Raw genomic sequence first — 24,669 nt, 5'->3', positions numbered from 1 at the left:
CTCAAGCAATAGCTGGATGTGGTAGTCCACACCTGTCATCCCAGCCATGCAGGAAGCGTAAGTAGGAGGATGTTGGTGACGGCCAGCCCGGGCATAAATGCAAGGCTGCATCAGAAAAGTAATGACATGTGTGAGACTATATTTGAAAAATACTGAAAGCAAAAAGGGCTGGAGGTATGGCTCAAGTAGTACAGCACCTGCCTAGGAAGCACAAAGCCCTAAGTTCAAACCCTAGTACTGGAAAAATAAATAAATCCCATATATATGTATATATACGAATAAATATATATGTGTGTATATATACATATATGAATAAAATAGGACAAAGAATTAGACAGGTGTTGGCTGATTAAAAAGTACATGGCTGGGAGTATAGCTCAGTGGCAGACCACTTGTTTAGAATGCAAAAGTTCTGGGTTTCATCTCCAGCTCTGAAAAACAACAATGAAACAAACCGATCCCCTTCTCCCCTAAACATTCACAGGAGGTAAGGACATGTGCCCTCAATGGCCATCATGATACAGAGAGTCTTAAAAACCTGAATTCATACTGGGTATTTTGGATCTGATAAATAGAATCTTATATCTGTAAGACTGGGATTTTATGAAACTATCTTTCATCTTGTGTTTTCCTAAACCTCAACACCTTTTTCACCCAAATGTTCTGCAGAATGACAATTCTGCATGAATTCAATGAAAACAAATAAATTGAGATTCTCCTACAATTCACTGAATGAATCACAGTGAGATTTCCTGGAATTCTCTGCAGGGGAGAGATTAAAAACTATGTCCCCAGCGTAAGTCAAAGTAAAGGTACGATGGAAGCAACTTGTGTGTTAAAGATAGCCCGTTTGCCAAGTTTGACAGGCCGAGTTCAAGCGCTCCTGCTGGAAATACAAGCAGAGCCCTGCGACCGGTCTTGGAAAGGCTTCCCACTTCTAACTTAGACTTACAAGACTTAGAAATACGTCACAAATGCTTGGCTGTAACGTAGGGCCTGTGAATAGGATACTGACGCCCTGCATCGGCCTGGAACTCGAATGGAGCCGAAGCCCCTCGCAGTGAACTGCCAATCCTGAGGACATTTGCTTCAGAAAGCAAGGCTCTGCCCAAGTTTCTCCGATGAGGCCGTCAACCTAGACTGACTCTCCCTTCCCCACCACCTCTTTGTTGTCAGGGAGTGCACAGAGATGCTGGAAGTCCAAGCTCTTTCTTGTTTCGCTCATGCTGACTCAGGTCCTAGCAGGAAATTCTGCATCAATTACTTTGGGTCCCAGCGCCACAGTCACTCCGCTACTTAAAAGGGCAGATCTCACCATCTGATCTGGAGCCTTGGGATTTTCCAGAGATGCTTCCCTTCCAACATCACCACATTGGTGGGGAGGACCTGTCCCATGGGTGCTGTGTGCAGCGCCGTGCTGGGGGTGGGTAGGGCACCTGTCTTCTCAGATCTGGAGGAAGTAGATCATCTTATGATAGTTTATTATTTTCTTTTTTGTCTTTTTTTATACCAGGGCCAGTAGAAATGGCATAGCCAGTAGGTTTGCTGTATGGCAGCCGTGGTGTGCTATGACTTGGTCATAAAGTTTCAGGTATCCACAAGAACACAGGAAGGAGTGGTAGATGCACATCTCAGGCTGGCTCCACAGAGTTAATCATTAGAGAAGAAAAAAGATTACAAACTGGAAAGCTTTCCATGAAGTCCACTTTCAGTAAGTGCAATCCCTCAAGGCCAAGAAGTAGACTCATGGCTATCCTGCAGGTACCAGAGCATGGTCAAATTTGGGGTAGCATTTAAATTAGTTACTATGGTCCCAAAGAGGGTATTCTAAATAAAGGTGGCTGCCAGTCTTGAGGGTTCAGACATGGAATCCTCGATTTTCCTCCATGGCCTGAAAAGCAGCATTCCCAAAGGCAGGATGTAACAAGGCACCCAACAGCTCACAGTCAAGACCACAGGGCCAGGCTCGATCTGAGGGGCCAGTTTTGTGGGATGCATAGGTGCCACACTGGGGACCAGGGCCAGAGATGCTCAAGCAGGGTAGGGAAGGTGCACAAGAGCACCTAACCAGCAAAGCTAGGAAGGGTCTCAGGGACCATCCACCTGACTTCATCCTCCTGGGAGAAGGGCAGACCATCCAAGGCCAGTCAGCTGCTTTGGAGGAGGGGTCCAGGACCCAGAATGCAGATGACCTGCACTACCTGTGTGTGGGGACAGAGGCTTAGACTATAGGAGCCCTGCTGTCCCTGGTCTTGTTTTCCCATGTCCACCCAACAATGCAGACCCTGTGCTGCCACAGGAGGCTCTCACATGCTGGGGATGGATGGAGGAATGGGCCACTTCTGCTGCAGAATCTGAGAGGGGCAAAAACACTGGATTTTAAACTCAGGAGCCAAAATGTGATGTTGACAGAAAATTAGATGGGCAGGGTCTGTTTCAACTTTTAAGATTAAGGGAAAAGTGTCCTTACTAAATCAGAGAAGCAGGGATGTCATCTCCTCTGAAGTGCAGGGTTAGGGACACACATTCCCGAATTATATGGGTGAGAGGACGCCTCTCCAGCTCCCCATACTTCTCTCTCACTGGGGAAGCTGCTTCTGATGCTGAGGGTGTCTGGAGGCCTGGGCACCCCAGAGGAGCCTCTTGATAAGGAAAATGTGGACTGAAAAAATACAGCCGGCTGGGCTCCAAGCAGGCACAGCAGCACTTCACAGCTAGGAGCGCTCCAGAGCGGCAACGAACAACTTTCTTCCCAGTCATGGTGGTTCAGCGAATGCTCACAGGGCTGTGCTCTGTATGGTCCAGAAACCAGGGTCAGAGATGAACCAGACACAGCTGTGTTCATGGAGCTCCCAGCTTGCTGGACACCTCTGGCTGGTCCTGGTGGCTGGCTAATGAAACCACCATTCCCAGCCCTCTTTTCCTGTCACTCTAACCACGGACACTTGTTTTTCTGCTGCCCTTCTACTCAGTGATAGCTTTAGCACTCAGGGAAGTCCTAAAGGTGTCCAGAAAAGATCTGCTTTCCTGATAAAAGGGACAGATGCATTTGTCTTCCTCTTCCTTCAATATGGATGTGACACCTAAAGCTGTTCAAGTTATTTTGAGAACACAATGAGCCCAAGCACGAAGATAAAAAGGAAATGACTGAGGACGGTAAAGTAAAAAGAAAGATCTGGGCTTTTGACAACAGTAGTCCAACTGCCAAACCAATGCCTAAAACTCATCCACTGCCACATGGCTTGTTAATATGAGAAAAAATAAGGTGAAATTTGAAAAATAAATTAGCTGAATTAAAAAGTGTAAAATTATTTAGGAATCCTGTTCTTCGCAGTTAAAAGCCATTCTTATGGATTTGCCTTTTTTCCTAAGTGAGTCCAATTTCTCCTGTTCCTGACTTTGCCATTTTGCTATGGGAATTGAACTGGACAGTGATGGTGTCAGCTTGACCAATTAGTACTGGCATTGCTGTTACAAGGGGGAGCCTGAGGCTCAGCTAAGTGCTGAGACCTGGTGACCTGGTTTGTGAAGAAGCCACTCAGGCAGTGGACACAAGAGGCTATTACCCCCCGCCTTCCCTGGCTGCCTCTCAGGGTCACACTCAACATGGCTGTCCTCACCCTGGGCACAAGCGCCACAGAGAATGAATTTCCTCTCTTTAGCAACTGGGTGCAAACTCTGGGCACTTCCAGGTTGGTCTGCAGAGTGGCCATTCTCACCTGGGAATTCTGGCCTAGAGTCATTCAATTGTCACAAGTAAGTGGAGAGGCATGCCCCTGGCATCTGGTGAAGAAACCAGCATGACCAGAGTAGACTTGTCACTGGCAAGCTGGTAAAGGGGCAGTTTTGGTGTACTGGGCTTTGAACTCAGGGCCTCATGCTTGCTAGGTAGGAGATCTACCATTTGAGCCACTCTGCCAGCCCTAAGGGGCAGTTTTAAATATCTGGTTACATGTAGGAGAATTGCACAGAAAGGCAACTGTGGGAAGTAAAGGCTACTTTGAAAATAAACCAGTAGGAAGGAATAGTTGCATATGAAGAAGAGCCTGGATTAGCGGTAGAGTGGTAATGTTACTTAGTGGAATATATTAGCAACCATTCATAGAAACTGTCTCTATGTTTTGCAGGTATTCCAGGGGAGCTGGACAGGACTTACATAGCAGCTCTATTTGTAGTAAATGAGGGGTCACAAATCACTGCCAAAGGCCCTGACATCAAAACTGACATGAGACAGAAATTAAGTGGGATTGAGCCAAGCTGAGAGGAAAATACAATGATTTTTTTTTTTTTTTACAAAATGAAATATTTCCTGACTTAACTTTGTCTTCCTCTCTTAATTTCGTATCTTGTATCTCTGAGATTGGCATTAAGAGAGTAATTAATTTGTTCCTTCCATTTACTTGAGTAATAAAACAATCCGCAAGCACCCTGTGCTCACACCATGTGGACAGTCAGTGGACCCGCTCACCTAGTATGGCTCCTGAGACCTCGCAGGCCCTGAATAAATGACCAGCTTTAAGAAAAAGGAAATAGGCAGTGCTCAGCTGGTGTTCAAGGAAATCTGGACCCCACAGATGCTGACTTTCCTGATTGAGAGGCAGCAGAGCAGATGTGGCTTTTAAGGGTCCAGTTCATGTTACAGAACCCCTGAAGTAAGGGAAGTAAAACCAGGGGAAGACAGTGCCACAATTTATTACAACACCAGTGACTTTTAGAAAATAGCTCACATTGGTTTGACTGTGATTGTGTTTTAGAAATTGCAATGAATCCTGTGACCTCAGGGCTCAGTGTGTGAAAATGTCCCAGCCTGGCTTAGGGACCTCTTGTTCTCAGTGACCCCAGCAAAGAGAAGTGCCAGCTCTGGCAGAGTTGGGTTGGGATAGGACCACGTCCTCACAGGAGGGGGGCGTCCATTCAACATGCCCACAGAGGGACAGAAGGGTGGCTCACCCTCTGTCTACAGGAGGGTATCACGGGGTGGAGGCACAGAGGGGCTGCCTAGCCACATCTCAGCAAGAGGGTGTGTCCATCCATGTCCCCATGGTGGGTACAGAGGGGTGGGTGGCCCTTCCCGACCCAGCAGGAGTGGTGTCCATCCATGTTCCCACTGGAGGACACAGAAGGCGCCCTCCCTGAGCCTGCAGGAGGGCGTCCCATTTCTTACCCAGGCGGTTGCAGGGGTTCCGTTTGAAAAGTGCTCTCAGCAGACTCTGAGCCTCAGCGCTGAGGAACTGAGGCATCCCCAGCTTGGCTCTGAAAGGGAATCGGGTAAGTAGGGTGAGTGCAGGTGGGCTTTCTTCATTCCTCAGCTGACCTGCTCATTCTGTACTGACAGACCCCAAGTCACCCAGAGCAGCAGCGCCCACAGTTTGGTCTCAGGACCCTTTTACACTTAGAGATGTTTTAGGCCACCAAAGAGCTTTTATTCATGTAGCCTGTAGCCGTGACACTCACCAAATTGGAAATTGAAAGTGCACAATTTTTACAAGTACTCCTCATTTACAGTATAATAAAAGCATCAGACAGCAAGAACAATCCTGTTTGCATCAATGACATTTTTAACAGAAATCAACTGTTTTCCAAAACCAAGACAAAAAAAAAAGCCTTTAGCACAAAGGGTGGCATGGTTAAGTTTTGGCCAGTCCCTTCTTGGCTCCTGGGGACAACTGCCCTCTTACTGCCTCTGCATCAGGCTGCTCAACACTGTGAGGAGCTTCTGGGAAAGGAGGACCCTGCAAGACCGAGAGCATCTCAGGGACCCTGGGCACAGAGGTAGTCTGATCATTCATGACTGTCACTCCTGAGTGGCAGGCTGGGGTCTGCCCTGGGCTTGCCGGAGGGGCAGAATCACTCTGAGGACCCATCAGCCAGTGATCCCGTTCGTAGGTGACATTCACTGTACTGCTGTGATCAAAACACCACCCACCCCACAACTCCAGATATGGAGGCTGAGGCCCTGCTACCAGATGGGGTTGAGGGGCTTTGGAATGGTTCCCCCACTCACTTGAGGATGAGGGCCATCGTCTCCTTCCTGTCCTTCCCTTGGAATGGCAGGGACCCCGTAAGCATCTCAAACTGCAAAGCAACACAGAACAGGTGAGTTCACTCATTCGGCCCCAGCCCCCATCAGCACAGAGCAGCACTGGCCACAGGCAGGTACATCTGGGAACATCAGCCTTGTGCTCCCATCCAGTGGGTGAGTTGCAGGAAGGACAAACAGTGAATAATTAAACTAGGTATGGCTCAGGGCCTAGCACTCCCCGTAGTGCTGTCTGTGCAGGAGCTGTAGTAGGAGGAGGAGGGGTAGAAGAGGCAGAAGAGGAGATGGGGAGGAGGAATATCATGACCTCATATTCAATACTCCATGTTCCAAGACAGTCTTGGAGGACACAATGCCTCCAAGATGAAATAGACCCTGGTTACAGCCCATTAATAACATCTGATAAAGACAACATGGCACCAGCAATCTGTCAGATATGGGCTGCCACGCACCAAAAGTAGTAAATGGACACTGGCCAGGAAGGTGAGAATGAAAGCAGCCCTTGCTGAATGTGGGTACTCCCTGTCCCCTGGAGCACAAACAGTGTTGATTGAGTGGGCTCTGGAGGCCGTGGCCTGGACCTCACGGTAATCAGAATGTGCACATCTGACCACTCCTGGTGCAAGAAACTAGGGCAGGAACACATGAGGATCCCAGTGTAATGGGGATGCACTAAGGAAGCCACCAGCTGTGTCCTTTGCGTCACTGGTTTAAGTGATGACAAAGCTCTCTCAGTGAGGAGCGCACATGATCTTATCTAATCCACCGCCTGCGTGTTCCCACAGCGCATATCTCTGCTCCTAACGGTGTGTCCTCCAGCCTTTTCCTTTGAATTGTGAACATCCTGGAAACGCATCAACATAGAGAGACCAAAATAATCACCTCAATCCCATTATTCAAAGACATTCACCACTGCTACTTACCTGTTTCAAGTATGCTCTTCAACTTCTTTTATTTTCATGTTTATTTTATATAAGGCTTTATATGTTAACTTTTCACAAGATAGCATGGAAGTTTCCACACTGATTATAAAATCTTTGTGATATCGTCTTATATGTAAGAATGCCTACACATAATACCCTATCTACTGCTGGACACCAAGGACTTCCCAGTGTCCTGTTACTATAAATAAGCCTGAAGTTTACCTACAAGTTTTCCTAAAATTTGGAGGTATAACAGGCTAGCTACTAGGAGTGAAATAACAAGCTTATGGATATAAACACAGTTAGGACTTTATTAATATTACTGGTCTTTTTATAAGCAACATTAAAAAAAAAAATAAGTTCCTGCTGGTTGAGCCGTCTGAAGCCTGCCCATCACACTGGACTTGCTGCTCATCCTGTGCCACGCACATGGAGCCGCAGACTGTGGGCCACACACAAACATAAGTAATAAGGAGCAAGGCGAGGGAGCCCAGATGAGGATTTAAAAATAGTCAAGCGTAATTAAATTGAAAGGCTTGGATGCGCTGACAAGCAGATGAGCTATTCATCTGATAATGTAAGATGAACATTTATAAACTGATTATATGAATTACAACCTCTCCTAAAACAGGATCGCATTAGCAAGGGGAACTCTTCTTATTTTGGTTCTTTCCTTCTCCCTTCTTCCTTGCTTCCTTGAGCCTGTCAATAGCACCCATGAAATCTCATCTTCAAGAAAGAGTCTTCTGCTGGGCACTGGTGGCTCACGCCTGTAATCCTAGCTACTTAGGAGGCAGAGATCAGGAGGATTGTGGTTCAAAGGCAGCCCAGGGCAAACAGTTTTTGAGACCCTATCTCAAAAATACCCAACACAAAACAGGACTGGTGGAGTAGCTCAAGTGGGAGAGCTCCTGCCCAGCAAGTGTGAGGCCCTGAGTTCAGACCCCCTGCCAAAAAAAGAGACAGTCTCTCTCTGGCTGTGCGGCATGAGAAAACTACTATTCCACACATGCCATTCAATTCTCCACGCATAAATGGTGCCTGTTGTGATGTCCACGAGCTGGTAGTTACTGACGGGCCAGTGTGACACACACGTTGGTTTAGCCATTTCTTTCTGGCTATTGACTGTGATGCTAACACCCAGGGTCCATGTTCTTTGCCTGTCTCTTTCATCCTCTTCCTCCCACCACACGGTTCTTAGGTCCATGTGGGAAAGATGAGCCAGTCATCTGTTCATTCCTAGAACACCTGGCATAGGGACACACATGTGCTCAGGAAGTGCTTATCCCTGGTGAAGACATGAGAAGCAGGTGATGACGAGGGGACTATGTGTCGTGTACTTTGGTTTCCTTTTTAGTTCCTTGAGTCCCCGCTGAAAGGGCTGGCTTCTGGCCTGCTGTTCTGAATGAAGTGGTTCTGGAAGTTTCCAGTCTGGGTGTCTCGGGACCTCAGGGGTTACTGAGGGGCTTCCCTGGGACATTACATGTGGTAAGACTCTTGCTCTGGTGTTGGAACAATGACAGCAGCCCTAGTTCAACTTGAGGTCCCACAGTGGAGTTCAGGTGCATGGGGGAAACTCCTATGGATTCATTCACAAAGGAGCAGCCAGGCAGACACAGACCTAGCTTCCCTTGAGTACCTATGACACTTCTAAGACGAGAAATAATCAGTAATCTCAAGCAGTGGTTCTCAGCCATCCAGGGGACATTCCTCAAAGTCTGGAGACATTGTGATGGTTGTGGCTGTGAGTAATCATGTTACCCACATCTAGTCTAGGGAGGCCAGGGGCCTTGGGGACGTCCTGCAATATACAGGACACCCCACCACAGAGAGTGTCTATCCTAGACCTCAACAGGGCTAAGGCAAGGGACATCAAATGAACCCCAAGACCACGGTCAGCCCAGGGTCATGCCGCACCCAAGAAGCTCCCTGGTGTTGGGGATAGCCACACGAGATTCTCTGAAAGTGGAGATACTCGGTCAGAGAGAGCCTAGAATCCAGGTTCATTTGGTGGATCAACATTCTTAAATGGAAATCAAAAGTAACTTAGTCGTTTAATCTGAAAATGGACAAGGACAAACTTACAGTGCCACTGGTGGCTTGAGGAAGTGGCAGAAGTGGCACTGTGTGGTGGGGTGGGCAGGGTCTCCCACCACGGGTATTTGAGTGTGTGTGGGGAGAGGGGCTGTATGCAGACAGACAAGATGATTGACCTGGCTGTCCCAGGATGGAGACACTTGAATCTCTTCTCTGATACCCATGGTTGCCCTCCAGAGAGCTCAGAGGACAAATGCCTATGCTGAGAAAAACCACTGTCTTTGAGCAAAACTGACTTCTGTTAGAAGTTAGGAACCAGAAAAGAAATTTGATAAAAGGTGGTCATTCCTACAGCAGGGTCAGTTTCTGGCCCGATCTGCCTGGGGTCACCTTTTAGAAAGGCACTGGGGCTGTGTTCTGCAGATCTTTCAGCAGCTCTGCTTCATGAGGGTGTCTTAGATCTTTCTCTGTTTTTTAATCATTAGCATGGAATGTTCTGGATTGTGGCATCTCAAGTGCCATGTAAACTGTCCTATGCAACCAGAGCAAACACTGATGGCACAGCTGTGGCCCCAGGCTCTGCTGTCACCTGTGGGACCAGTCCTTGGTCTGAGGGGTTATGAGAGCAGCACCTGCCTCCCAGGGACATGTTGGGGTCCAGACCAGCTCAGGCTTCCTAAGCCCCAGAGCAGGGCATGCTCCCCTAGATAAGGCCTCTATAGGCTCAGCTTTCCTTAGCAAAGCCAGTGGAGGCACCTTACGAACACAAGAAGCTCTAAATGATCCCTTCATGGGGCTTAGGTGACATGTAATACTGGAGGTGTGTCACTTAGGTCTATTTCTTCATTGCAAATGAAGAGAATTTGGAAGCAATGTTTGATGTGGTCTGAGAAGCGCTGTAGTCAAGAAATCTGCCAAAGCTGGTCATCACATGATAGCTCTGCTATCTATCATGAATGCCATGACCAGGGCAGGTGCCTCAGGGCCTCCATCATTAGACAAAGGTTTAGCTGCAGCACGACTGTGCATGCCATGACAGGGCAGGAAGGACTCACTGCAGATGTGGACAACAAAGCAATTACAACATTCAGAACCATAGCCATGCTCTTCGAGCCTTGGCTTTCATTTTCTTGCCCAGGAAGAACACCTCCTTTTCTGCTCCATCTAGAGTTTTGGTTGAGAACAAATGTGAGGACAACTTATAAACTCTCAAGTACTGGCTGTGTCTATGATACCCACACTTGCTTTATACTTATGAGTGAGCTCTTGGCCTCTGCAATTAAAACGTACAGTGGCTCCTGGTGGTTGTGTGATGCCAACCTGACATGAGGCCTGGATGCTTTTGGAAGGAGGAACTCACTCCTAACACTAGCTTCTCAAACTCTGGGGGTAGGAAGCAGGCAAAGATCAGAGGCACATGGTGTGAGGCACATGTGAATTCATGCCGTCCCTCTGGTATCTGACCTGGGGCACAAGGCTACTGTGCTAGGAAGTCCTAGAGGGGGTAACACAGTTTTTACGACATTGTGATACAGGGAGGTTCACAGACACAAATGTTCACGGTGGAAGGTGGAGATGTACGGCAGCCACACAGTGTCAAGAAGACAGATGGAGCCATGAACTGCCCAGGGTCAGGAATGGTGAGAAGTGGCGTTCTCTCTCAGGGTCACACAACAAGATGACCTGAGAGGACTTGATGACAGGAGCTAGCTCAGCTGGCCTCTTGCTCTGCTATCTATCATGAATGCCATGACCAGGGCAGGTGCCTCAGGGCCTCCATCATTAGACAAAGGTTTAGCTGCAGCACGACTGTGCAGACCATCCTCAAGCCTGATGAATTGCTGTCAGCCCCTGCGGTCACCCAGGGAAGGACAGAAAGAAGCATGCTGGGCAGGGTCCAGACACAGAAGGAAGCCTGGAGTCCTCTCCTGCAGCCTGGGCCTGCAGTCTGGCTGGCCCTGCTCCCCAGGGGAATATGGGTTCTCAGGAAGGTGGGGGTACAAGGGCAGGGCCACTCCTGTGGCAGCAGTTGTAATCTGGGACCAGCAAAAGTGACAACAGACTTCCCAGTGAAGTCCACAGCAGGGAGGGAGGCAGGTCACCCCCAACCCCACCAGACACCGCTATCCAAGGTCTCAAAGGAAGCCTAAATGTCTGATTGCAAGCAGAGTTATCTATGAAAAATCACCTTGAAGAGAACAAAGATAACTAATTGTCTCGTTAACATACTTAAAGAAAGCCAGGGACAGTGGTTCAAGCCTGTAATCCTAGGTGCAGGGGAGGCAGAGAGTGAGAGTATCTGGTTAGAGGCCACCTGGGACAAAAAGTTTGTGAGACCCCATCTCAACCAATAAAAGCTGGGTGTGGTGGTGCTTGTCACCCCATCTATATAGGAAGGGTAAATAGGAGAATTATGGTCCAGGGCAGCCCAGGCATAAACACAAGACCCTGCTGAAAACATAACTAGCGCAGAAAGGGTTGGGGATGTGGCTCAAATGGTAGAGTGCCTGTAAGTAAGCATGAGGCCCTAGGTTCAAATCCCAGTACTGTCAAAAACCAAAACCAAACAACAATAAATAGCCACATCTAAAGAAAGACTTTTTCAATCAGAAGAAGGTTGGGGGTAAGCCTTGGAGAAAATGAGACCTGGCTGGTGTTCTTCAGGAGGGTGAACTGCATTTAAGCTACTGCCACTTTAGGCCCGAATCATGATAAACAACAAAACATCACACCCCTCTGCTAGCTAACATTTACTGTGACTTGAACCCTCTCCCCAGCAGGCTTGATGGATGTCCCGCTATGTGGAGGGACCCACAGCCTGAAGCCAGCCCAGGTCCAGGACCCAGAGAGTCAGTGACTACAGTGAGTGCCTTCCTGAGGTCTTGGCACCAGCCAGGCTGTATGACTCAGTCCTGGGGTCCTGTGGGGCTGATGGAAAGACAGAAGGCTGTGTGTCTGTGGGGGTGGGGTTGGATGCACATGACCATGCTGCATGCTGAGTGACCGTCATCACATTTAACTAAAGCTCTGGGGCCTTATTTTCCTCCTTTATTTAAATGCATGGGCTGGAGGGGCACTAGACAACCCTGAAACAATGCTATCCGACTACCATCCATGTCAGATTACAGAGCCGGATCTGGCTCACACTGAGGGCATGAGGGGCTGTGAGCACGCTGCCTAGCTGGGGGGGAAGGGGGGAGAACTCATATGACTTATCACCCTGCGAGACCTAGTCCCAACTGCATCTGGTTGCATGCTCTGTCTGAGAAGTCAGTGTTTCTGGATACTGATGTAACAGTGCTTCACTCTATGGACATTCTGGTTCAAGCTAGTTCTTACCACTAAGGAAAGGATCTTGTCAAGTAAGAAAGCATCTTAAATATGGGAATCCCCGCTTACCTTAAGATCCTCACTCAATCTGCCCGAGTGTACAAGTATAAAGATTTGGCCTTTAATTAATTTGCATTCTTCCTGGATCCCAGTTCCATTTTCCGATGGTGGGAACTGGGGATGGGAAGGAGGAAGCTGCCAGGAAATACTGAGAAACTCATTGTCTCTTTGTGCCAAGTCACAGCATAGGGTTGTGTGCATTTCAAGCCCTGTTTCCCTCCTTCTGTTCCAGGATCCCTGGACCAAGCTGGGATGGGAAAGTCCACTTGGGGAACAACTACCATCCCAGGGAAGGACAAACCATTACCATGAGCACGCCAAAGGACCACCAGTCAGCGCTCTGCGTGTGTCCTCGTCGGTTCACCACCTCAGGGGCCATGTATTCTATTGTTCCACAAAACGAATAGGCTCTCTTGTCATGGTCGATGGCCTCCTTGCTCAGGCCAAAATCTAAATGTAAGCACAGCACATGGCACTTCATCAGTGTCCCAGCTGAGGTCAGGATCGTGTCTATGCAGAAGGCCACTCACATCAGTTCAGCTGATTTGACATCATATGCTCCCTCCCTCCCTCCCTCTCAAGCAGGAGCCTCAGAGCCCCACTTAGAAAGCATCACTAACCCTGAGCGTACTTTAAGAGCCAAGCAAGCTCCCGAGGTCAAAATCCACAAAGTGTGGGAGATTTTTTTTTTGTGAATTAATAAACTCCCAAGGGCCTCATAATGATTTCAAGAAATTTTATTTCTTAGTAGCTGATTGGGATCTTGAAAAAAACATCCAGTGAAGATCAGCAAGGCCTGGGAGGAGTCTTGGGCAGGGCAGGGCTGGGGGAGGGGAAGGGGACTGAGATGTCTGAGTGTTTCCTATGTTGTGAGGACACTTGCAGAAAGTCGGTCCATGACACAAGAAATTCAGCCAGGTCAGAGATGAGCATTTGGCAAATGTGTGTGTGACAAGGGTTGTAGCTATGTGATGTCCCCAAATTTACCAGGGCTGATGACATCACAGAGGGAGACTGTCGCTTTTTACCAACCTGTGATCTTAATGTGTCCCTCTTCATCCAGGAGGATGCTGAAAGAAAGGGAAAGAAAACTGAGGCTTCAGGAGACCAGCTCAACCTTGCTGGCAGAGCTCAGGTTGACACTCCAGGCAGCTGGGGCGGCTTCACCCAGCACTGCAGAGCTGAGCTGGTAGCTGCCTCCTGTATGGGAAGGTGGTTCAGACAGCTGCTCCATATTCACTCCTCTGCCAGCTCAGGAGACTGATCAGACAGGCTTGTTCTTGAGCTTAGGGCTGCAGGTTTTAGACCTTGAGTTTCCAGGGTAGGTTGGACCCCTCCAGCCTGTTCTGCTTACAGAACAGCAGGTCCCAGGATTGTCCTGGCCTTTGGAACCCGGAAGCATCTGAAGAGGAAAAGTTCTGTGGCTGAAGGCCCTAGATGCCTAGAAACCCTCTTCTTCTCCCTCAGAACCTCCTGAGCCTCTAGCGGGGCCTGTGCACAGCTTGGGCCCAGCATTGAGGAGCTCTGGGGACAGCCCAGATCTTATTTTGTGATGAGACCACAGGCTCCTTCAGACCATAGGCTGGAGCCAGGGGCTGTCATGCCCTGTGAGCCTGGGTTCCCATTTTCCCCATCTACTTTTTGGCTGTCATTAAATCCTGTCCCATGAGGTCTTGGGAGGCATCAACCCAGCCCTAAACACACAAGGAAGTGGACTGGAGGGAAACAAGGCAAAACTCTGATGAGTAACATTTGGATAGGACATATATCGGGTCTAACAGGAGGGAAAGCCTCCCACACGCCCCAGCAGGGATGGAGCTGAGGGAAGTGAACAGGCCACAGAAAGAGAAAATGCTGGTTTCCACTCACAGGAAGTCCCTGGAGTGTGAAATTCATAAAGACAGAAAGCAGAATGTGGGCTACCAGCTGCTGGGAAAGTGGGGTTGGGGAAGGGAGGTTAATGTCTGATGGGGACAGAATTTCAGTTCTGCAAGATGAAAAGACCTCTGGAGATGGTGGTGGTTGCACAACGCTGTGAACAAACCAACACCACTAGCCTGTGCACTGGGCCACAGGCAAAACGGTAAATTGCATGTTATCTGTAGATTAACACAATTAGCAAATATCTGCTGCATGTACTGAGTTATGGCGATGTGAGGGAAAAGGTTACGCATATTAATTAAGATGACAAGTCATAATTAAAGAGGCAAATGTTTTTGTCCTTGCCCTGTGGTTATACTCAATCTTTGCCCTGAATTAAACAACTTTCGAGATTCATTCCCTAATAATTATAATTGAACAACAAACCCCTTTCTTCACCCTGCAATTAAATGTTACTATTTTTAGCCACAAGGATCACTTTACCCTTCACAAACCAGCACTCCCAGCCTTAGTGGATGCACAGTGTGCAGAGCGTCCAGCTCACAGAAGCCTGTCCACAGCCTTGTCCACGGACAGCAGTGTGGCCTCTTGCTTGGCCATCTGAAGGGGACAGGTGTAGTTCACAAGCTACTTCTCTCCCTGGGAGTTGCCAGGAAAGGTCCTTTGGAAAATGTATTTGCAGGTGCAACGGTGACTTAACTGGTAGTTAAGTCATAGCCATGGCGCACACAGGCCGATGTGATCTACACCATGTGGCCTGGCTTCTGGAAAACCAGATTTTTCACATAGATGACAACCTCATCTAACAAGCTGGCCTCAGGGAGGCGTTTGTCTTTCTCTCAGGGCAATGCGTGTGGGAGGAGAGGTGAGGAGCAGGGCCTGGAGTCCATCCTTGGCCTCTCAGCCTTAGGGTGAGGGCTGGGGCTTCCCTGGTGGTGTGATCGCCTGCCTGGGGCAGGTGTGCTTGTGTTTCTGGGGTACTGCTCAGCTTCAAAGGGGGAATAGTAAGTGAGCCAGTCAGTGATCCCACCATAGGGACACTGCACACATTGCCTGTGGAATCTAAAACATCACCAAGGATCACTCCAAGCCTATGTATCAGCTACCTATGCTGATGAAGAAAGCCTGCAATGGGAATGCAATTATTTTGGAGGATGCTAATGATTTTATGTATCCTAGATTAGTAGATTAGTAAACTACTCTAGAACTAAAACCATAATGACCATATCTACAGTGATACACCCTCTTAATGAGAGCTGGGCCTGGGCATTCTGAAGCCACTGTCTCTTAACTGAATTTGTGGGAAAGCTGATCTGATTGGTCACATAGAAACAGGCCAGGTCATTGACCAAGGGGAGGCTAAGGACTCCTTTCTCAGGTTTGCTGAAGTGGCTCCCTGAATATGGAGAAAGACAGTAGAGAAGAGAATGGAGAAGGGTGGAGAATTCAGAAAAGAGACCTGATCCTGCTCTGACGTGGCCAGTTGTACCTGCACACCAGAGATGTGAACCTGGGCCTGGCCTCCCTCAGTGCTTACAAGGATCAGGTAAGAATAGGCCTGGGCACTTCCTACAAAAACCAGCAAGAGTCCAACGTGCAACTGGGCACCAGCACAAGGTGGGAAGGGGGCATCTGCTCACCCTGCTTGGAAATGCTGGCATGAGACTGTCCCCAGCCCACTGTCTGAAATGCATCTGGTAAATAAATGCTGTGCAAGAGCTGGGCCAGGACTCAACACCCGCGGGTGCGCACCTTTCTTCTCACTTACTTTTCGGGCTTCAGGTCTCTGTAGATGATCCCCAGGCCATGAAGGTGGTCTAGAGCCAACGCGAGCTCAGCCAAGTAGAACTTGACGTCCTCCTCCGTGAACATGACCTGGAGGAGGGAGAGAGCCACAGTCCAGCTTGCTCTGAGGCTGCTTGCTTTAACAAACCTGCAGAGGATGAGGACTCAATCCCAAAAAATGCACACGTAGACATCCTGGACTTCTCCTCAATGACTTGCCAGCTCTTCTAATGGAGAGGTTTGGGAGTCAGCGTGAGAACTGTACAGTTCGCTAACCACTGTTGCCTTTTGGTTAAGAAGCCCAGGCACAGGGCTTCACACTAGATGCTGGACAAAAGCAGCCCCTGGATGGTTTCCTGTAGCAAGAAGGGTAGAGAACAAACCGGGAGCTATTGTGCAAAAAGTTGGTAGATGTCAGATGTCTACACACAGGCAGGTGGCTTCTTACCTGCACCCAGGGCTGTGTGTAGAACCTGGGCCAGATTCTGGGCCAGATTTCTCCAGCCCAGTGTTTTCCCCACATCACAAAGAGCCTTATGTGTACTTTGTGCCACTACCCTGGGGATCCCCAGAAAATGGAGGGAGAATGGTCCAAGGTCTCTGGAACCCTCACTCCTTCTTTGGTGAGCTGTTCCACCTTAATTTATTGTTTGTTTTATGTAAGACAGGAAGCGCCGATGAAAAACTGGTAAGGCAGAAGAAAACAGAGAGTGCAGTTTGAAACCCACCGCTAATATGGAAATAAAGACCACCATGCTGGGGAAGACAACACTTAAAGTATCAGACATCTGTTGTGTGCATTGCATTAGCATGTTGCTTCCTTTGTATAAAACTGTATCATTGCCTGGCATGATGGTATATGCCTGTAATCCCAACACTTGGGAGGTAGAGGCAGGAGGATCATGAATTTGAGGCAAGCCTAAACTACATGGTGAGACCCTGTCTCAAAAATCCAACAAAATAAAACAAAAAAACAAACCCAACAATAATAAACTTTATCACGCAGAAACATTCCAATGGAAGCCCAGTGCAGCATTGTCACGGGTAGAATTCTGGCTTTCTTCATCCCACCGAGCTGTGTGCTCCTCACATCGAGAGGGCCACAGCACCTTCCTGGTCCTCTAAGTAAGACTGGAAAGTTCCTACTTGAGGTGCCAGAGGTCAAAGTTAACTGGGGTTGTGAAGGAGACAATGCAGGTGCACAGACCTGACAGGTGCTCCTAAATACAAACTTTAGGTGAGGATTCCCAGAGGCCTGGTCCACATGTGCTAGTTATACCTTTCTAGGATGGAAAGCAAAAGGTCATGAAACCCAGCGTTTCCCAACCTTACATAAGCTGACCACTGGCTTCACCTGCTCTATCTGGGCAGTGAGTAGTGAAGGGATTGGGGAGCTCCATGGGATACACTGGACAAGTCCCGTGCTGAAGATCTTCCAAGGAGGCCGGACTGCTTGTCCTACAATTGTGGGAGTTCTTAAAGACTAACACAGATACACAACATGCATCACACACACCATACATCATAAACTACACAAAACAAATCACACACCACATATCATACACACTATACACATCACACACCACATAGCACACACAGTATACACACACACCAAACATCACATACACCACACACCACCCATCACACACACCACACACACCCCTCTGGTCAGCATTATCCCATCACTCTTTCAGAGATTTACTGTTCACCAGGGGCAAGGTCACCTCTTTGGACAGCCTGGTAAAGAGGTCGCCTCCCCGCAGGAAGTCCAGGATCAGGTAGAGTTTCCCTTCGGTCTGGAAGGCTGTGGAAGGAGACATTTTTGAGCACTGAGCAGAGCACATTGTTCTCTCTGATGCAGTCTCTTTGTGGTTCCCCAAGCTCAATCTCTTTTTGGCTCAAACAAGATTGCTAGTCTGCAAAACTGTCCTTTCAGAAAAACATGGAAGCCTCCCCAGAGCCCAGCTGGCCAGGGGCAGGGCCCAGGGAAAGGAGATGAACACTAAGTTCTGTGTCTCACGTTTGTTAAGAGTCCTGAGATGTTTTCTTCCTCTTTCCTTCCTTCTTTTCTTTCTTCCCTCCCCTTCTTTCCTTCCCTCTTAATCACAAAGGGACTGAAAGAGTCACAGAAACAGGAGCTGTATACTCAGACTTCTTTCATTAGCGCCACTTTGGTTACTGTCAGGTTTTTTCTGGCTAATTCTTGCTGCAGGGTATCTGGTGAGTAAGGAGGAAAGTGCTGATGAAGTGGGAACCAGGCCTCCATTTCTTCCTGTGGAGCTGTATTCCTATAGCCGAGGGGACACACTGACCATGTATGCCCTCTTCCTATATAGCAATATGGTGACTGGTCAGCCTGGCTATTTGTATGTCACAACAATGGGACTCATGCTCTCGGTGTAGTCACTCTGTGTGACAATTTAGGATTTACTGTTAATGCTTTGGGCAACAGTCTACACAGCTCTTGTCACTGCTTACCAAGAACATGCCTCAGCACAGGGACAAAGTGAGCACACAAGTACCAGGGGAAACCAGTCTCTATTGCTTTGATGGTCAGACTAGTGAGGGTCTGTTAGCCATCAGCCATGATGGCCAGGCCAGGTCAGCAAGGGTCTGTAGGCTGTGATAGCCAGGCCAAGGCCAGTGAGGGTCTGTCAGCCAGGATGGTGAAGCCAAGGCCAGTGAGGGTAACTTGGCCATCATGGCCAGGTCAGTGCTATTGAGGGTCATTAACCATGATGGCCAAAGTCAATGTTATTAAAAGTCTGTCAGCTGTGATGGCCAGGCCAAGGTTTGTGAGGGTCTCTCACTTAGTATGCGCTTTTTATACATAGGAAACACAGTTGGAAGGGGTCTTAACAACTCTGCGTACTTAAAAACTTTAAATTTCCTAAAAGTAAATGCGAGAACTACTATAAAGGCTAGGGAACTGGAAACCCTTGGTTAGGACGTGTGATCTGAAGTGTTGGATGCGTGTCCATGCCCCAGCTTGATGGGTACCGGTGATCTGTGACCACAGAGGTATTGCAGATGGTCTGCTTAAAAGGTGCCCACTTCTTAATTTCTTCAGAAAATTAGCCAGTGAAGTGTGAGAAAGTCTCCTTCACTGCACCCTGGCACGTGCAAGTCTTCGCTTCAGATTGTGCGAATGTCACAACCCCTGAGCCCTAAACTGACAGTGAGGGAGGAGCTCTACTCACATTAATTACTCAAGAAGTGAACTTTAGTGTGGTTTGCCATCCATGTCAACACCATGTTCAAAATTTTGAATCAAGGATTTTACCTACTGCTTCTCTGATGAGATAGAGGCAGAGAGCAAATGAAGAGACATTGTGTGGCCTTCAGTGATCACTTGCTCTGACCCTCAAAAAATGGATAGACAATAACCCACCCTGAATGGTGATTTGGAGGGTATGCTGAGACACCATCTTTAAAATGCTTGAAATAGCATTTACTTAAAAGGGTGATGTTAACATCACCCTTAAATTATTGGGACACAAAGCACTTTTTTTTGTAACAGTGCAGAACTATGTCATGGGTTCACCCTAAGCTAGGTCAGGAGATTGAACCAGATTATCAATGGTGCTAATTTAGTGATAATGGATATCCCCATCTTGTTAGTCATTGGGAATGAAAACCGGGCATCCTACTCTGTGGGGAAAACACAGGAAGGAGATGAAGGATCGGGGTTTGGAATATCTTGCCCCATACAGTTTGGGACTCTCTGGCACAGGGAGGATTTTCAATGTTTCCCTTTTCCTCAATCTGTGAAAGGTTGTCCTAAATTCAATCAAATCATGACGCTGTTAGCCCACTGACCGTAGTGCAGCCTGACGATGAAAGGGTGATTCACTTCTGCCAGGATGTCTCTCTCCATCTTGGATCTGACTCGGTCCCGAACTGCAGACAGAAACAAAAGTCTTTCAAGAGATGGGGATTAAGAGCTCTGCGGACTGTGACTATGAAATAGCAGACGGACTAATGGTCCCCAGCACTTTACTACAATTTTTTAAACGTACGCAGAAGTTGCAGTGGTATAATGATCAAATTACATTTTCACACATTTGCTTCTTCTGTGTGTGTGTATTTCTGTTTGTCTGTCTCTCTCTTTCACCAAAAACATTGAAAATAAATTGTAGACATCATGACATTTTACCCCTAGAGCATCTGCATACGTCTCCTTCGAATAAGGACAGCAACTCGTGTGACTATTCTAGTGTCTTATCCAGACAGCAGTCATCCCATGACATCACCAGCAGCCAGTCCATGTGTAACATCCCCTCCCCATGTCATTTACAGCTCTGATTTTTAGCAACCTAGGGTCTAGTCAAGTGTCACACATTATATTGATTGCTAAGTTGATTTGTTTTACTTCTAGAAGAAGTAAAGGACATATGGTCCTTCCCTGAACATTTGGGGTTACAAGACAGCAAAGTTTTCATTTTTATGGAAGTGTAAACCAAGAGGATAATTTCTTCTCTCTGCATGAGGGTAACTAAGGACCGCAGGCATACAGATTTTCAATTGTGTGTTTTAACCAATTACATTATTCCTTTTGATGCTCATTCTGTCTCAAGTTTAGCTACTTGGGAATACAGATGTAATTCGTCTTGAGGCAAAAACGAATCAACAAACAGAGAAAGATAACTATTTGAGAATAAGAACAGCTCTGAAACTCTGTAAGTTAATAGATATACTCAGGGCAGAATCCAAGTGACCTCACAAGACCCATGTGAGTGAGGTGGAAAATTCTGCAGACAGCCCTATTTGACAAATACAGTAAGTATCATAGGACTGGACCAGGTATTTATATTCATTCTAATTTTGGATTTGTGATATATGCTCCTAAAGTTTTATTTAAGAAATTCTTACCCAAGGATTATGCAATAACAACAAAATAACAGTAATAAAATGGAATATAACCAGTGTTGAGGATGAAGGGAAACTGGAACTCTTGTGCACTGTAGTGAAGGTGAAATGGAGCAGTCACTGTGGAAAATAGTTTGGTGGTTTCTCAAAAGCTAACATAGCATAACCATGTGGCCCAGCAATTCTGCTCCTAGGTCCCTAGCAACTCCAGCAGATATTTGTACACCCATGTTCACCAAAGCACTATTCACGAAAGCCAAAGGTGAAAGTTACCCAGTGTCCATAAACAGATGAATGAATGAACAAAACATCACACACACATACAATGTAGTCACACAAAGGAATATTATTCAGTCTTAAATGGGAAAACTGTGACTATACAAAACATAGATCAATCTTGGAGACATTATGCTAAGTGAAATAAGCCAGACACAAAAAGACAACTGTTGTCTGATTCTACTTGTTAGAGGAACTTAGAATGGGCAGATTCAGAAAAAGAGGCGGAATGGTGGTTACTGGAGCTGGAGAAAAGGGAACAGGGAGTCACTGTCTGACTGGTTCAGAGTTTCTATTTGGAATGATGAAAAGGGATGGTAGCACAGGGCTGTGAATCACCTACAAGTGGTTAAAATGATACACATTTTATGTATGTTTTACCACAAGTTAAAACACAGAGAAGTCCTTCCTTGTCCTTGAGTCCCAAGGAGAGTCCCCTACATTTTGCTCTCCCAACGTTTAGTTCTACATTTCAAGCTCAATGTTGTCCACCCTTGTCTTTAATGCCATGACAGTTACCTGCCTTACCTGCCCTGGTCTGCGGGTGCTGTGGTAGTCAGCAGTGACCATTGAGTTGACTGTCTGATTTCCATCCTGGCTCTGTCATGGTCATTGTGGGCTGCTCTCTGTTTCCTCATGAAACAGGATATATGGCGCCTACCCCATGGGGTTAGGCAAAAGACAAACAAGGTCACATATAACACATGTGAAACACTGACCACAAGGCTGGCCCTGCTGCAAGAGCTGTCCTGTATGGTGACCCCATCACTGTACATTAGGATTCCACAGGCTTCTCTCCTCCTCTCCCACCCACTACTCTATTTACTCTTGTGCCAGCCCATCACTGTCACAGTCTGTGACATGCCAGAGAGCTAGGAGTCCAATGAGTGGGCACCAGGAGGCACTGCAGTGTCAGAGCCCTCAGAGCTCAGCACCTGACTCCTGATGTCCCTCACAGCATCAACTCCTGAGACCCAACCTGAGGCAGAGGGTGAGGGGGCCCAGGGCACACAGAGCAGGTCCTGTCTGCTCAAACTGATGGAGTCAGAATGTCATTCCTGGAGACTGTGGAGAGTAGCAGTTCTGTCCACTGTTTCCCAGAAGTGGAAACAGGCTCACTGTAGAAAACACAGTTGCTTCCAGTTAGACAGTGTCTGGTGACTGGGAGTGCACAGACACTCCTGCTACCCTGTGCTGGGTGCAGACATAATGTGCACCTTGCTGGGGTCAGGCACTGTCACTGCTGGAGATAGCACAGAAGCAGCAATGCTCAGAAGGAGGAAGGGACGTGGGAAATCTGGGAGGAAAGGGTTTCAGGAGCTGGAGCCAGGAATGGAGACCGTTACACAAGTAATCTGAATCTGAAGCACTGCGTTCAGGATGAGCGTTTTAACCCAGTCTTACATCCTGATTGATGCTGCTGAGTTCAGACACTTTTTCTGCATCTGGTAGCCTGTGAGCATGTTCAGAGGTTGAGCTCAAGGACCAGCCTCGCCCCTTCCTCTTCATCACCGTGAGTTCATACTGGAGTGATGTGAAGTTTGTTTTTCTTTTCTCTGTAGACAAGTGGAAAATGAGCCATGGGCTGGTGAATCTGGGAGGGAAGTGGAGAGCAGAGTGCAGGTGGGGTCTTCCTGGCCCTTTGTAAATTAGACAGCTTAGTGGTGATGCCTGATTCTTGCCACCTGGCCTCAAATTCCTTCTTCATCCTGCCTCCTCCCTGCCCATTCATGCTCCATTACCAGTTCTCAGACTGCTCTGTGCTGGCATTTGGCACTCAGATGTTCCTTTGGGAAGTGAGGGGAGTTAGGAACTGACACACTGAAGGGAGCCTGTGGTGCTGGAGGAGCGGGGACAGGCCAGGGAAGTGGAGGGCCTCTCAGGGAGGAGCGACACCTCACAGACAACTCCACTCAGGAGCTGCAGAGAGGACACTGTCCACATGGTGCCTGAGTGGGGTGTGGAGCTGAGGCGCTGTGGAAGGCAAGGCCAGTGGGCAGGCACGTGGCGAGCAGGGGCCATGTGGCGTAGGGGAGGGGAACTGAGTCCAGGGACCCAGAAATTCTGGGAATAAAGAGGAATTGCCTCATCCTGGCCTCTGGCCAGGGAAGCTGTTGGGGAAGGAGAGAGGACCCCTCAGCCACAGGTCTGTGGCTTTGCTGGAAAGGCAAGTGTGAAGCCCGCACCCTACACTGGGAACCGAGGGTACACAAGGGCCAAGCTGGGATGTACAGAACCAGAAGAGGACCTTGATGGGGACCTGGGAGGGCACTGCTGTCCTGGGCCAGAGGGGAGAGGAAGGATCCCACTGTGCTCAGCTAGGAAGCACAGGAGCAGATGGAGGGAAGACAAGTGTAAGAGAAGTGCTGCACAGCAGCGGATGGCCACAGAACATCCGCCAGGGTGCAGGCTGCAGGGGGCTGTGCAGTGTGAGGGCAAGGGAGGTTCACCAGGGAACCATGAAGACATCGTCAGCCCTGGGTGTGTGATGGGCTGGGATGATTAAAACCAGAGAAGTCCATGCCTCTCTGATGCCTTTGGTGTGACTTTTACAGTTTTGATTCACTTTTTTATGAAAACATAGCATCTTGATAACCGATCTTGATGGACAGGGCTGTAGCGGTGGCAGAACACTTCATGGCCTCCTGAGAGCGCTGTCCACTGCAGACTCCCTTGACCAGAAGCCTGGAGGCTTCTGGTGGGTCTCTGCTCCAACCAGAGGGACACAGGGAGCAGGACAAGAGATGTGGCAGAGCCGCTCTACCTCCCCAGCTTTCAGTTGCGGGGTCTGAAGGCCACAGAGGGTGGGAACCTCCAAGAGTTTCAGGGGAGTTTAGAAGAGGTAAAGTGAAACCTACCCATTCATGCAAGACACAGAAGATGCCAGATAGCAAAGCCAGAGAAGGAGCTATGGAGCGCAAATGCAGCAGGCTCGGCAGGGAGGCCAAGGATGGAGTTGTGGTGCAAGGCGAGGCGGGGGTTCTCCCATCCAAATCATTGGACAGGGAGTCTCTCTGACTCTGAGCACCCTGCTGGCACCAATCAAGCTAAACTCAGTAAGGAGCCTCTGAGTCCCACATTACAGGGACTATGGGGCAGCTACTATGGACCTGTGGGCCTTGCCACACACTGGACCAGAGCTGCTCCCTCTGGTGACACTTCCTCTGCTATCTGGCCAGGCTTCTCCCACTATGCCACCAGACCCAGGCTGGGAAGAGCCTCTGGGACACAGGGCTGCTCTCCCTCCAGCACTTCTCTTTGCAGAGAAGTCTCTGTGCTACCACTTGCCCACCACGTTCCCAGAGGATGAAATACGGTGAAGTAGGGTGGCAGAGAAAAGGGAACATCATGTTCCCACCCTCACCTTGCCATCGCCTTGCAAAGCTAGCCTCTGTCTCTGGTTAAGGTAATCTAAAAATCCTCTCAACAGGATTGATGTTCTTAAACTTAGATCACCTTGGAATGAAG

At 48.3% G+C, this 24,669-nt stretch overlaps 1 protein-coding gene across 6 annotated transcripts in view; it reads right to left on the bottom strand.

The window, feature by feature from the left end:
* Positions 1 to 24,669, bottom strand: part of Rps6ka2 (ribosomal protein S6 kinase A2) — a 319,159-nt gene that overhangs the window by 43,589 nt on the left and 250,901 nt on the right. For all 6 annotated transcript variants that reach the window (XM_074070532.1, XM_074070500.1, XM_074070515.1 and 3 more), the window contains 7 exons: positions 19,876 to 19,956; positions 17,781 to 17,860; positions 16,040 to 16,146; positions 13,423 to 13,460; positions 12,698 to 12,840; positions 6,005 to 6,075; positions 5,165 to 5,253 (listed from right to left, as the gene is read on the bottom strand). In XM_074070532.1, the coding sequence (XP_073926633.1) occupies positions 5,165 to 5,253; positions 6,005 to 6,075; positions 12,698 to 12,840; positions 13,423 to 13,460; positions 16,040 to 16,146; positions 17,781 to 17,860; positions 19,876 to 19,956 (609 nt within the window). The remainder of the gene's footprint in view (positions 1 to 5,164; positions 5,254 to 6,004; positions 6,076 to 12,697; positions 12,841 to 13,422; positions 13,461 to 16,039; positions 16,147 to 17,780; positions 17,861 to 19,875; positions 19,957 to 24,669) is intronic.

The sequence above is a fragment of the Castor canadensis genome, chromosome 1 (assembly GCF_047511655.1).
Source record: "Castor canadensis chromosome 1, mCasCan1.hap1v2, whole genome shotgun sequence".
NCBI lineage: Eukaryota > Metazoa > Chordata > Mammalia > Rodentia > Castoridae > Castor > Castor canadensis.
The sequence above is the reverse complement of the archived record's forward strand: the minus strand, read 5'-3'. Positions and strand labels throughout refer to the sequence as shown.